Source organism: Capsella rubella, unplaced genomic scaffold (genome assembly GCF_000375325.1).
Source record: "Capsella rubella cultivar Monte Gargano unplaced genomic scaffold, Caprub1_0 scaffold_7, whole genome shotgun sequence".
NCBI classification, from domain to species: Eukaryota; Viridiplantae; Streptophyta; class Magnoliopsida; order Brassicales; family Brassicaceae; genus Capsella; species Capsella rubella.
Genome location: NW_006238917.1, coordinates 768885 through 782177, shown reverse-complemented (window position 1 = coordinate 782177; position 13293 = coordinate 768885). Strand labels below are relative to the sequence as shown.

The 13293-nt window shown below is 33.7% G+C and overlaps 3 protein-coding genes across 3 annotated transcripts; all 3 read left to right on the top strand.

Moving 5' to 3' along the window:
• Positions 1-3232: 3232 nt before the first annotated feature.
• On the top strand, positions 3233-7545 carry LOC17879994 (rhamnogalacturonate lyase). The gene is made up of 16 exons (XM_006285663.2): positions 3233-3577; positions 3662-3785; positions 4153-4234; positions 4386-4501; positions 4648-4698; positions 4814-4933; positions 5053-5172; positions 5255-5402; positions 5535-5705; positions 5811-5957; positions 6048-6154; positions 6248-6341; positions 6430-6571; positions 6672-6837; positions 6937-7053; positions 7142-7545. The coding sequence occupies exons 2-16, from the start codon at positions 3688-3690 to the stop codon at positions 7506-7508; spliced, it is 2046 nt and encodes a 681-aa protein (XP_006285725.1). The 5' UTR covers positions 3233-3577; positions 3662-3687; the 3' UTR covers positions 7509-7545.
• A 334-nt stretch (positions 7546-7879) lies between these two features.
• Positions 7880-10364, top strand: LOC17878934 (probable cinnamyl alcohol dehydrogenase 6). The gene is made up of 6 exons (XM_006283908.2): positions 7880-7992; positions 8103-8216; positions 8971-9260; positions 9342-9565; positions 9650-9803; positions 9898-10364. The coding sequence occupies exons 1-6, from the start codon at positions 7880-7882 to the stop codon at positions 10104-10106; spliced, it is 1104 nt and encodes a 367-aa protein (XP_006283970.1). The 3' UTR covers positions 10107-10364.
• A 564-nt stretch (positions 10365-10928) lies between these two features.
• Positions 10929-12546, top strand: LOC17877561 (cinnamyl alcohol dehydrogenase 7). Its single transcript, XM_006283939.2, has 4 exons — positions 10929-11071; positions 11182-11295; positions 11388-12055; positions 12175-12546. Exons 1-4 carry the CDS (start codon positions 10986-10988, stop codon positions 12378-12380), a joined length of 1074 nt encoding a protein of 357 aa, XP_006284001.1. The 5' UTR covers positions 10929-10985; the 3' UTR covers positions 12381-12546.
• The last annotated feature ends 747 nt before the right edge of the window (positions 12547-13293 follow it).

Below are 13293 nucleotides of genomic sequence, written 5' to 3'. Positions count from 1 at the left end.
ATTACTCGATATTATTAGTAACTGGATATAAACCATTAACATTAATAATGTATGTTGTGCTAATAATATTCATGAGTAATAGGTTTAGCAAAAAAAAATATATTCATGAGTAATAAGGTCGATATCCGCAGTGGACTAGCCGAGTTTACCAATCTACAAAACTATTGGCCCTAATCAACAGCATATAATAAGATATACACACTTGTTCTTATGATCCAATCAAAAAACAAAACCAAAATTTGGTTTAAATGTAGCTAAATTTCTTTTAAAATCAAACTTAATCGAAATTCAAACCCTAATGAAATTTGATATTTATACCGTTGATATTTGTAAGATTCAGGTGGGGTCTAGGTAGATAACATGGGTAATAAAAGATACCACGTGGGCTGTGGACTGCTTCGAACCAATCACATCTCGAATCTCAAACTCAAACTCAAACTCAAACTTTGCTCTTTTTCTTATTAATCAAAAAAAGAATCTTAAAAGTGCGTCCAAGTGACCAAATCCCCAATTATCGTCTGTCTTAAGATAAAAAGATTTAGTCTCTATTCACGCCAGGTGTCAATCATCAGCGAATCATTTCGGTTTTACCAATTATAATCATTATTATCTTCACTTCTATATGGGTTCTCTTTTACGTTTCACGTTTTCAAGTTTTAAGTTTTCCAAAACAATTCTACAATCTAAGTTGAAGTTTACGCAAATAATTCTACAGTTTCCATGGTTTGTTACCGCCTCTTTAACAATAGGGATCTTTATATTTCAATTCATTGCCGTATATATAAGAACTAATCTTAGGAACATGTTTAGTTTGCGAAAGAGAATTAATTTAGGTTTCATTCGATAACAGAGAACTATAATCCTAACACTCTATATTATCTTCTCTACATAAAGAAACTTTTGTTTTATTGAATACAGTTTTTCTCAGGTGATTCTTGTAACTTTACACCAACAAAGCATGTTATGGCAGCTATCACCACTTGAGTGCATCATACAAAATCAGACAGTATTGTTTAAGTGTGATTAATGCTATATTTTGGATTGAACTTCTGAACATATACGCGTTTATGGTATATATATATTACAGCATCATTAAGAAACTTATTGTCCAATTAATTTAGTTTGTTAATGAGTTATTAATAGTCGGAAATGATATTAACACATTAGACCAAAACAAATTGTTTTGAAAAAGTAAATACGTGTTGGTTACATATATAAACTATGCTTCTTCATTTTTTATTTTTTTTTTATTTATTGTTGGTGTTATAAAATTAACGTGAGAGAGTACTCAGAGTAGTAGTGTGAATGATAATTATAAACCTTATTTAGGTTATCGATCAGACCAAGAAAAGGATAAGGTGTTGTCACTTTTGATGTTTTTAAAACTAAATCCCACATAATCTTTGGGTACATAAAACTTTTTAATTTAAACCTTCTTTTTCAGGTTTCCGAAGGTAATATTATAGTTGGTAATTAATTGCAATTATATGTCGAGTTTAAAAAGATAGCCTTGGAACTTGATGACTGGTGGAAATTGTACTAAATGTTCCAAAGTTGTTGGCCATTACAATATTTTTAATTTATTACTACTTTTTATGAGTTAATTAGTCCTCTTATATTAGTAAGTAATAATCAATTATTTCAAGATTTGATACTATATCAAAGATACAAATGTTAAAGAGGAACTATCGTGTATTGGCTTACAAAATTGCTAATATTGAGTTTATAAGAATCTAGCTTTCTTGTAGTTTTTGGACTCATTAATATGAGAACATCGAGAGGGAGACACATACTGTTACGGTGTTTGATAATACCCCTTGATAATACTGTGTTTGAAACGCTGATTAATTAGAGTTAACAATTTGACGATAATGTTTTAGTATTAGATTTTGGGTTAAGGGTTTGAATACTATACTGTATGAGGTTGCGCGCATCTTAGCTAAACCAACGTAATTCATTTGGGAAACTGTATTAAAACTTTAGAATACTATAATTAATAATGCAGTCGAGATCAACGGTAACACTAGCTAGTTGAAAATGCCATCATAGCTCACTAGAGCTTAAAATTTCATATTTAAATAATGATTCCTTACATTGTCATTAAAGTAATCCAAGAGAGCATATATGATTATAAGCGATAGTGTGTTGCATAATAATTGAGTATAGCTCAAAAAGGAATTCGCAATTAATTTTACTCAGAGTGCCAGAAATGTTATCGTCATATACAAATTAAATAGTTTAAGTGATCAGTTTATCCATGATTCGTTATGATAGATGCCCCTTTAGAACAATTGTTTAAACTTAAATATGTGTGATCGATCGATTCAGAACGTAAAGTCATGTAAAATTTTATATATTTGATAAAATAGTTAACACTAAAAACATTAGGTAACTTCTGATATCGATGTAATATTTTGTTTAACACTCTAATATATTTTCAGTTTATATTCAGATAGTAAAATACGAATCTCACTAAACTAAGATATTTTGATTCTTAAAATCTAGATTTAAATTAATATTACTCTTATATGTATAACTTATATTATGTAACTCATATGGAAAGAAATAATTTAAAAATCACATATATATATATATATATATAATTATTTTATTTATTTCTGGATTTTGTTATGCAATTGCCTACTTTATAGACTCTTATTTTATTAATTTTGCTTTCTAAAAAAATAATAAATTAATCTAGTTTTTTTTTTTGACAGCATTTATCTAATTTTTTCTTGATGTCCAAATTTCGAATTTTTATTTGAAAATGATGATATCGAATAGACTAATTAGTTAAACATACACATACTAATGTAACATTATTGGATTATTGCCATGATTCAATAAGCAATTAAGTAAGAAGTTCCTTATTTTCTTATGGCCCATAAGCCCATTGAGTTAGGAGTTATATCGAGGCCAATACTATAGTTTATTAACCCGTTGGATTTATCAAATTTGCTGGATTTGATTATTTAACAAATTGTGTACCTTTTCTTTGATGAAACATATTAAAAACTCTCAGATTCAATTTTAAATGGTTTAAAATCAAAACATTTAAATCATTAGCAATATGTTTTAATAGGTTCATATCCTTCAACACTCAGTAATATTATTTTTTTTCAGAATTATAACCTATTTAATGGAATAACCTATTATTTGAAGGTTTCAATTTCTTAAGAAATGGAAATAAAGATACCGAGCACATATGTAGTTTCTTAACTTACCCGATCCATTGCACAAAATTAAAAGGAAAAATATTCCAGGGATTTTATTTTTAGCTACAAATATAAATATAGATACACACCTAGCTAGCAGCTCCTTGTAAGATTTTGTATCTGAGTTGTAAAAAGATTTGTGATCTCTTATTTTGTTAATCAGAGATTATCATCTTGATGAATAACAATGGTTAATCAAAAAGTTTAAGTAACAATATCTTACGAGAGAGATATAACTTTCTTCAGTGAAGAGAGCAAATTAAGCTGCAAAAGAATCCAAGAAAGTTTATGTGTAAGGAGTTTTAGGCATTAGCCATACTGATTTAGTATAGATCGACGAGACTAACTTCACTGATCAAGAGGTTGATGACCTTGCTACTAATTGCCATTTGTCTAAAATATCATTGTGGGGGTAATAATCTCATTTTCTGTTTTATTTGTCGAAGGCATTAGTGAATTGGAGAAGGATATCATGGAATACGGAGCTCCGGTAATGAAGGCGGTTCGGGTTATGACCAAACTGTTCGTTCTGATCTTTCTTCTTCAAAGTGTTCATTCTCGATCATCACGGTACGCGTTCCTCTCTGTCTTATCACTGAATCAGAGTTTCACATATTTTTTTGTGTATAAACATGTTGAAGCTTAATTAATTGTCATAAGATTTTTTTTTTTCGTAATTGTCGTAAGACTTGAATTTTAAAAAGAAGAAAACAAAAATCTAGGGGAAATATAATTGGTCATATGCCTCAATTCTGTTATAATTTGTTGTTTTTATTTTCAAGCTGAAGAATGTTATATATATATAAAAGATTTATTTCAGCGTTCGTATCTATTCAACGGATAAATCCAAACGAGTCCATGCATATTTAACTATTCAAGTGAACATTCTGAATATTTTTTAAAAAATCATAATTGTAAGTTCTTCTTATTATTACAGAGTCAAATTAAACATAGTTGATGAACGCGGACAAAAATTTGCATCTCCCCCGGTTACGCTCAAGAAAGTTGGTCCTAACCAAGTACGGTCGTCCAAAATGTCTAATTTAATTTTTGGTTTAATTAGTTATACTACTAAAACGTTATATGAATTCTCTTATACGTATATAGAAATAGAATGTTTCGATGCAAGGATACTGTTATATATGATGGCCTGTTTTGTTGTTGTTTAAGGTGGTCGTTGATAACGGTATAATCCAAGTTACCTTCTCATGTCCACGAGGCTTGATAACTGGAATCAAGTACAATGGCTTTAACAATATCTTGAACGACCAAATTGAAAATCGCGGGTATGATATATAGATCTATCTTAATACTTAGTTAATATATAGCATGCGGGAAATGTATTATAAACAAGATATAGAAGAAGAAAAAAAAAATATATATATATATATAGTTCGTCTTATATAACATCACCATTAATAATTATATAAAGGTATTGGGACGTAGTATGGTATGAACTAGGACATCAACCGGAAACCGATTTGTGAGTATTCCAATCTCTCTTCGTATTTTTTTGATTAAATATATATTTCAAAATTGTACCTAGCTACGTACTATACATATATTTTATATTTTATATTAATGTTATGGTCTAACAGGTTAGTAGGAACAAAATTCGATATTGTAAATCAAACAAGTGAGCATGTGGAAATTTCATTTTCGAGAACATGGAGTGTGTCTCAACGGGGCTCAGTAGCGCCGTTGAACGTAGACAAACGGTACGTCAATTTGCAAGTAAAATAAAAAAGCGTAGTTACTAACTCTTTTGTTTCTTTTCCATTTCATGGAGATGTAAATTATATAGATTAACAACAATGGAGAATGGTTCCCTTTAAAGGTATATTATTCGAAGGGGTGTGTCCGGAGTATACATGTACGCTGTGTTGGAGAGGTTGAAAGGTTGGCCTGATGTACTCATGGACCAAACCAGAATCGTCTTCAAGCTTAACACAACAAAGTAAGCACTTTATTATTTATATCATATTTTAATATTGCTACGATTGAAAAATAATATTTTTTTATAAAAAACAATGTTGCAGATTCGATGTAATGGCTATATCGGATGATCGGCAGAAAATTATGCCTTTTGAAGCAGATAGAAATATCAGGAGTGGTCGTGCTAGTAAACTGGCTTACAAAGAAGCTGTTCATTTGAAAAATCCACAAAATCATATGCTTAAAGGGCAGGTATATCAAAATGTTATATCCCGTCAGTAAAAATTTATATAGCTTTATGATCATAGCCATAAAGTCAAAGTAAAATCAGTAACATATACAAAAGCAAAGGGTAAGAAAATGGTTTACGGGGATGTGATGCAGGTAGACGATAAGTACATGTACTCAATGGAAGACAAAGACAACAAAGTACACGGTTGGATATCGTCGGACCAAGGTGTTGGGTTCTGGATGATTACTCCCAGCAACGAGTTCCGTGGCTGCGGACCCGTCAAACAAGATCTTACTTCTCATCTCGGACCCACCACTCTCTCTGTAAGGATACTGACTACATCCTCTTAATTTACTTTTGTGGTCGTGTATTTATATTTATGTTTCATTTTTTATTTCATAAGTATCTTGTGTTTTGTCTTTAATTAGATGTTTACAAGTGTACACTACGTGGGGAAAGATATGAACACTAGTTATACAAGCAAGGAGCCGTGGAAGAAGGTGTTTGGTCCTGTTTTTGTTTATCTCAACTCTGCATCTTCTCGTAATCTTCTCTGGACCGACGCTAAACGACAGGTCTCGTTAATTACCAAATCAGTGACCCATTATTTTATTCGTTTTTGTATTCCATATCATCATACTTAAACAGATTGAATGTATATATAGATGGTTTCCGAGGTCCAAAGCTGGCCTTATGATTTCGTGAAGTCCGTAGATTACCCTCTTTATCACCAAAGAGGAACAATTAAAGGTCAACTCTTTGTTAAAGACAGGTAAATAAATATATATATTTCTCAGTTTTTGTTTATATGCAAGTATATATATTCAAAAATAATGATATGCGGGAAATTATGAAATTATTGTAGGTACAACAAAATCAAGGCAAACTTATTCGAGGAATATGCTTTTGTGGGATTAGCATTACCTGGTGAAGCTGGTTCATGGCAAACCGAAAACAAGGTACTAAACTAACCTATATATATATTACTCAATGTATGTCAACAATCTCGCTTTTTAATAATCCTTTACAATCAACATCTGGAAAAAGGGATATCAATTTTGGACACGAGCAGACAAAACGGGGATGTTCACGATAGCTAATGTGAGACCTGGGACGTATAGTCTCTACGCATGGGTTCCTGGATTTATCGGTGACTATAAATACGAGCGTGACATTACCATCACACCAGGTAACACTGTTGTAATCATAATTTAAGTTTAAGATGGGCCACAGCTGAAGAATACTTATTAGGCCCAAGTATTGGACTCATAGTTTGGTTTGGCCTATAGGTAAGGAGATAAACATTGGACCTATAGTGTACGAGCCACCGAGAAACGGTCAGACACTGTGGGAGATCGGAGAACCGGACCGAACCGCCGCAGAGTTCTATATCCCAGAACCGGACCCAGCCCTTTTCACCAAACTCTCTTTTAATCACTCAAATCCTCAAGACAGGTAATTAACATAATTAAGCAACACATCAAACATTGTTTACTACTTTTATTTTAATATACTAAATGGTGTCTTATTTAATTTTTATGTGTAATAATACAGATTTAGACAATATGGTCTATGGGATCGTTACAGTGCTTTATATCCACGAAACGATCTTGTTTTTATTGCTGGATTGAGTGACTATAAAAAAGACTGGTTCTATGCCCATGTCAACAGGTAATTAATAATATATATTTAGATTATCCAAAATAAATGTTGTTAATCTGCCAATACAAATAATATATTTATTTCTTGTAAAATATAGGAAAGCTGGAAACGGGACATATGAAGCAACGACATGGCAAATTAAGTTCAATTTAAAAGCAGTGACTCAAACTGGAAACTACACACTTCGAATAGCTTTGGCTGCAGCCACAACTGTTAATTTAATGGTTCAGGTCAACGAAGCTGATTCCAAACCTATCTTCATGTCTGGGCTAATAGGCCGGGATAACGCGATCGCGAGGCATGGGATTCATGGGCTGTACAAATTGTACAATATCGATGTTAATGGGAAGTTACTTAGGGTTGGTAATAATACGATATTTCTTACTCATGGTCGGAACACTACTGATTCGTTTTCAGGTGTAATGTATGATTATCTTCGTTTGGAAGGTCCTTCCGGAGTCTGATAAGTATATATAATGGTGGGAGGGATTTTTCAATTTATATAGTTGTCAAAGTCAAAATTATAATAAGAATTAATTTGTTGTTTTACACAACAACGTTGATGAAAAAGGTTAAGTTTGTTGCGTGTAAGAAGCTTTATCTGATAAGATTAAATTTTAAAAAATTCTATTAATTTTATAGTTGACAAAAAAAGTTATATCAAATATTCAACTTTCATCATCATGATATTTTATGTTATGGTGCGAGAGAAATAAAGTCAAATTTCTCAAACGAAACGGCAGCGTTTCAGATGTCTCTCAATCCTATATAAGAAGATAGATACTCCGGTCCCTTAATTGTTCGAAAACAAAGAAATAAAAAAGAGTGAAAGCAGATGGAGAGATCCTTATCATCATCATCAGAAGAGAGAGAGAAGACCGTCGAGGCGTTCGGATGGGCGGCAAGAAACTCCTCAGGCCATCTCTCTCCCTTTGTCTTTCCTAGAAGGTAACGGTACTGTCTCTGCGATGGTGGTGTACTTACACATGTGCATGATGCACCGATTGATTACTTTAGCCATATTGATGATGGTATGGTATGGTATGTGCAATGTGCAGGGAAACAGGAGCAGAGGAAGTGAGAGTGAAAGTGTTGTATTGTGGAATATGTCATAGTGATCTCCATTGTCTCAAGAACGAATGGCATTCCTCCATTTACCCTTTGGTTCCTGGGTACGCATTTTTTATTTTTCTTCACTTTTTCGTAAAATCTTTGTTAACCGTACGCTTATTATAAACTTCGATTAAAAGAAAAAAGAAATCCGAATTTGGCTTGTATGGTGATTTAAGTACGATCGTGATTATATTTATTAGGTGAAATGATAATTTTACCATATGATTCAGAAAGTATTAAAATAGTGGATTTGGTTGGTAAATTACTTAAATTATTAGAGATTAATATTATAATTGAGTGGAATTAAAATGTGGCAAATTCTCGTTTGTTCACTGTTGATAGTGGAGCACTTACACTTGGCTCTTTTCTTTCGGCTTGATTATATAAATATGTTGAAAACAAACATTTAGGCAGATAAATTAATTACTACACTCAAATAAGTTTTGCCAAAACTGACCAGTGACCACTCACCTCCATTACCATCATTCATCACTTTGAGTTGATTTCTTTATTATTAATAAATCCACACGCACAGATCAAAATTTAACGTTACGAAGATATATAATTAATTAAATGCAGCACAACCTAATTTTTACATAGTTAAATAAAAGTATATTTCTCTTGTCACCCAAAAAAAAATTTAAAAAATTAACGGTATATAATTAAGTGCAGCAATATTTACATTTTTGTTAACAGTCCCCAACGCAGAAAAAATGGAAATAAACGTTTAATCTTACTTTTTACAAAAAAAAAAAAACGTTTAATCTCATTGTTCGGAAATACATAAACGTGTGGTATGGTTGTTTACTACAGGCATGAGATTGTTGGAGAAGTGAGTGAGAAAGGGAGCAAAGTAAGTAAATTCAATCTTGGAGACAGAGTTGGTGTTGGATGCATAGTAGATTCCTGCCGCGCGTGCGAGAGTTGTCGTGACGATCAAGAAAACTACTGCGCCAAAGCTGTCGCGACCTATAACGGAGTTCACCACGACGGAACGATTAACTACGGTGGATATTCTGACCACATCGTCGTCGATGAACGTTACGCCGTCAAGATTCCACACACGTTGCCTCTAGCTTCGGCCGCACCTTTGCTTTGTGCAGGTAAATCTAAATGAAACATGAATACATGATGATATTAGATTATCAAGATTTTCATTAATATGACGTAACATATATATATAGGCATCTCGGTGTACAGCCCTATGAAGTACTTCGGATTAGCCGGACCAGATAAGCATATTGGAATCGTGGGGCTAGGTGGTCTTGGACACATTGGGGTGAGATTTGCAAAAGCATTTGGGACTAGAGTCACGGTGGTTAGCTCCACCCCAGGGAAATGTAAGGATGCTCTTGAAACTCTTGGAGCTGATGGGTTCTTGGTTAGTACTGATGAAGACCAAATGAAGGTAATCTTAATTCAACCATATTGTTATGCATATAAAATGTATATAAATTTTTTAATCATGTTTTAAATTTATGTTACTAATTAGGCCGCAATGGGAACTATGGATGGCATAATTGATACCGTTTCTGCATCGCATTCGATTTTACCTTTAATTGGACTACTCAAATCCAACGGTAAACTTGTTCTACTCGGTGCAAACGAGAAGCCATTTGATTTATCTGCATTTTCCTTAATCATAGGTACGAGACCGTTATAGTAGTTAATTTATTCAACTTTTCATATATAAACTATTTGAGTAGTATGATGAGATGAGACCCTTATGCAATCGGCAAGGAAGGAAATCGGTAGCGGGAAGTGGTATAGGAGGAATGAAAGAGACACAAGAGATGATTGATTTTGCGGCCGAGCATGGCGTAAAAGCAGAAACTGAGATCATATCCATGGATTATGTGAACACTGCCATGGATAGACTCGCGAAAGGGGATGTTAGATATAGATTTGTCATCGACATCGCCAACACTTTGGCTTCTACTAGATCGTAATATTGTTTTGGCAACGCTACTTAATCCTCTTGTCTAAACTTGATGTCATATGTGTATTCAAATCAACTTTAGTCTGGATTTCAATCCTAATCTGTTTTCTTTCTTTTTATAAATGGAGTATGGTCATTGGTCAAGTGAATGTAATTCTAGTGATTATGATTTGAAAGAAATTTCAAAAGCTGTATTGAGGGATGTACTGAGGATATTGAATTATATGAACCGAACGTAAGGGCAAAACACGTTTTAAATATGAATATATTATCCAACGGATGGACTTATACCTAATTTGACACCAAAACAAGTACTATTTACATATGCGGTTGAATTTCCTTTTTTTTTTTTTTTTTTTTTTTCATGTGGTTGGATTAAGTTCCATGTGCGTAGATCTTTAAAATTTTGATGTGGAAGGTAGTATCTATCGGTACAATAATTGTTACCTCGGGACCATATTACACGAAAACAACTGTAAAATTTGTTTACTTTGCATCACAACCATAGCTTTGGATTACTTTACATTGTTACCAAAAAAAAAAAAAAAAAAAAAAAACCATACCTTCGATTCAGCAGGAAAAATCAACTGTACAATTTATGAACACATCAGTATCAAACCGGTGAGCTGATATGACTGTCCGTGACTGACGAGTGACGACATCGCACTGCTACTAGAACAAAATTGAGTTAGCCATTAGGGACCATCTATTCTCGTGGACGTGGTTAATATGGTCCCTGTAAATTATATTAATGAGAGTAGTTGTCCTCATTCTCATCGGGTCTACAAGCCTTTTCTTTTTGTATAAAATCCGACGTCTTTGCTATTCATTTTATTGAAACTTGTCAATTATTAGTGTCACGAAGATAAATCTTTTATTGTTTATCAAGATGGGCAAGGTTCTTGAGAATGAGGCGTTTGGATTGGCTGCGAAAGATGAATCCGGAGTTCTCACACCTTTCAGTTTCTCTAGAAGGTTTCATTTTTCTCTTATAACGAATATTAATTAACCTCTAATGATCCGATTAAAATTTGTTTGTTCTAATGAAATTAACTTTTGGTGGAACTCAATGCGTATGTACGTAGGGAGACTGGAGAAAAGGATGTTAGGTTCAAAGTGTTGTTCTGTGGAATTTGCCACACTGATTTGAGCATGGCCAAAAACGAATGGGGCTTTACTACTTATCCTCTCGTCCCAGGGTATCACAAAATCTCTTTACTCCAACAATAAAACAGAGATGCTATATATTTACTTAAATATTGAAATAGCTTTAATATATACTACTGTTCAGGCATGAGATAGTGGGAGTGGTGACTGAAGTTGGAACCAAAGTGACCAAATTCAACACTGGAGACAAAGTCGGAGTTGGCTACATGTCCCGCTCGTGCCTGTCATGTGACAGCTGCAGCGATGGCGAAGAGAATTACTGTCCAAAGATGATCCTAACCGCCGGAGCCAAAGACTACGACAACACCATGACCCATGGTGGTTACTCCGACCACATGGTGTGTGCTGAGGACTACATCATTCGTATTCCTGAAAATCTCCCTTTGGATGGTGCCGCTCCACTACTCTGTGCGGGGGTCACAGTATACTCCCCAATGAAGTATCACGGCCTCGACAAGCCGGGTATGCACATTGGTGTGGTAGGTCTAGGCGGTTTGGGTCATATAGGAGTGAAACTTGCTAAGGCTATGGGTAATAAAGTTACGGTTATTAGTACTTCGGATCGAAAGAGAGATGAGGCGATTAATCGGCTTGGTGCCGATGCCTTCTTGGTGAGCCGTGACCCGAAACAGATGGAGGATGCAGTGGGGACTATGGATGGTATAATTGATACCGTATCCGCAACGCATCCGCTTCTTCCGCTGCTAGGTTTGCTTAAATATAAGGGAAAACTTGTTATGGTTGGTGCCCCTGAGAAGCCACTTGAGCTACCGGTCATGCCGCTCATCTTCGGTACGAGCCTATTCGCCAATCATCTTGTTTATCTTACATGATATGTTTTTAATTCCAGTTAAGCTTATATTGATAATTAAACATTGGGAATATGTTTTTGGTACGTGGTTGTGTAATAGGGAGGAAGATGGTGGTGGGAAGTATGATAGGAGGTATAAAGGAGACGCAAGAGATGATGGACATGGCCGGAAAACACAACATCACGGCGGATATTGAGCTTATCTCTGCGGATTATGTCAACACTGCCATGGAACGACTCGCTAAGGCTGACGTTAAGTACCGATTTGTGATTGATGTTGCCAACACGTTGAAGCCTACTCCTTAATTAGAAAGCTTAAGAAGTGAACATCCCCAAGTCATTTTTTTCTCGTTTGGTCTGTTGTAATAAGTTTTGTGTATTAAGTTCACGTCTTTGTGTGTACTACTACTACTACAGCATGTGTTGTATCAATTTAATAAACTTGAATAATTTTATTTAATTAGCTTTATGATTTGAGTTTGTGGAAGCTTAATGAAATACTTTTATTTGATTAAATGGATTACTATGAATTAAGTAGCAAGATATTGGTCAAATTACGTGAGGCATTAAATATAAACTACTTTTTTTTTGGGTGTAACAATCGATCAAGTGCATGAATCTAAGAAATTATTCAATGATTTCCGATCTTAGCAGTGTAAAGACGGTTTTATTATGAATATGTTCCGTGGACGAAATGAGTACGTACACTGAGAAACATATGGACTTGTGAGTACACACGTGAACAGATACATCGTTGAGTTTGAGACATGTTCAAATATATATATGTATATATATACCAAAAAAATAATATATAGTCCGTAAAATATAGTATATACTGACTTGTGAGTATTTATTAACAACGTTGTAAAAACGCTGTAAAACTTTCATTATCTAATCAGATAATTGGCCGGAAAAAAAAAAGATTAACAACGTTAATTTGTGGCCTCAAAAACAAAACGACGGTGTTTAAAACTTCTATTGATTATCAATGTGCTATCCAAATATGACTACGTGGCGTGGGCTGAGATAATAAATTAGAAAATATTGTTGAAATGTTCATTCCCAACTTTTTGGAACTCGTTAAAATTTAAAAATCTGTTTACCATCATCAACACGTTAACCATATATCTTGGGCGGTATATGCATATGAAATTATGAAATGTTTAGAAAAGTTATATATGTACGTATTGTATGTGTATATTTGTCTGAACATGTTAAT

What these genes read in the sequence shown, in the direction of transcription:
- LOC17879994 (XM_006285663.2), top strand. Translation starts at nt 3,688, where the DNA reads ATGGAATACGGAGCTCCGGTAATGAAGGCGGTTCGGGTTATGACCAAA. An exon ending in CAACTCTTTGTTAAAGACAG is followed by an intron (nt 6,155 to 6,247) that starts GTAAATAAATAT and finishes AAATTATTGTAG; the next exon opens with GTACAACAAAATCAAGGCAA. An exon ending in TTCTATGCCCATGTCAACAG is followed by an intron (nt 7,054 to 7,141) that starts GTAATTAATAAT and finishes TGTAAAATATAG; the next exon opens with GAAAGCTGGAAACGGGACAT.
- LOC17878934 (XM_006283908.2), top strand. Translation starts at nt 7,880, where the DNA reads ATGGAGAGATCCTTATCATCATCATCAGAAGAGAGAGAGAAGACCGTC. An exon ending in ATTTACCCTTTGGTTCCTGG is followed by an intron (nt 8,217 to 8,970) that starts GTACGCATTTTT and finishes TGTTTACTACAG; the next exon opens with GCATGAGATTGTTGGAGAAG. An exon ending in CTGATGAAGACCAAATGAAG is followed by an intron (nt 9,566 to 9,649) that starts GTAATCTTAATT and finishes GTTACTAATTAG; the next exon opens with GCCGCAATGGGAACTATGGA.
- LOC17877561 (XM_006283939.2), top strand. Translation starts at nt 10,986, where the DNA reads ATGGGCAAGGTTCTTGAGAATGAGGCGTTTGGATTGGCTGCGAAAGAT. An exon ending in CCTTTCAGTTTCTCTAGAAG is followed by an intron (nt 11,072 to 11,181) that starts GTTTCATTTTTC and finishes GTATGTACGTAG; the next exon opens with GGAGACTGGAGAAAAGGATG. An exon ending in ACTTATCCTCTCGTCCCAGG is followed by an intron (nt 11,296 to 11,387) that starts GTATCACAAAAT and finishes ACTACTGTTCAG; the next exon opens with GCATGAGATAGTGGGAGTGG.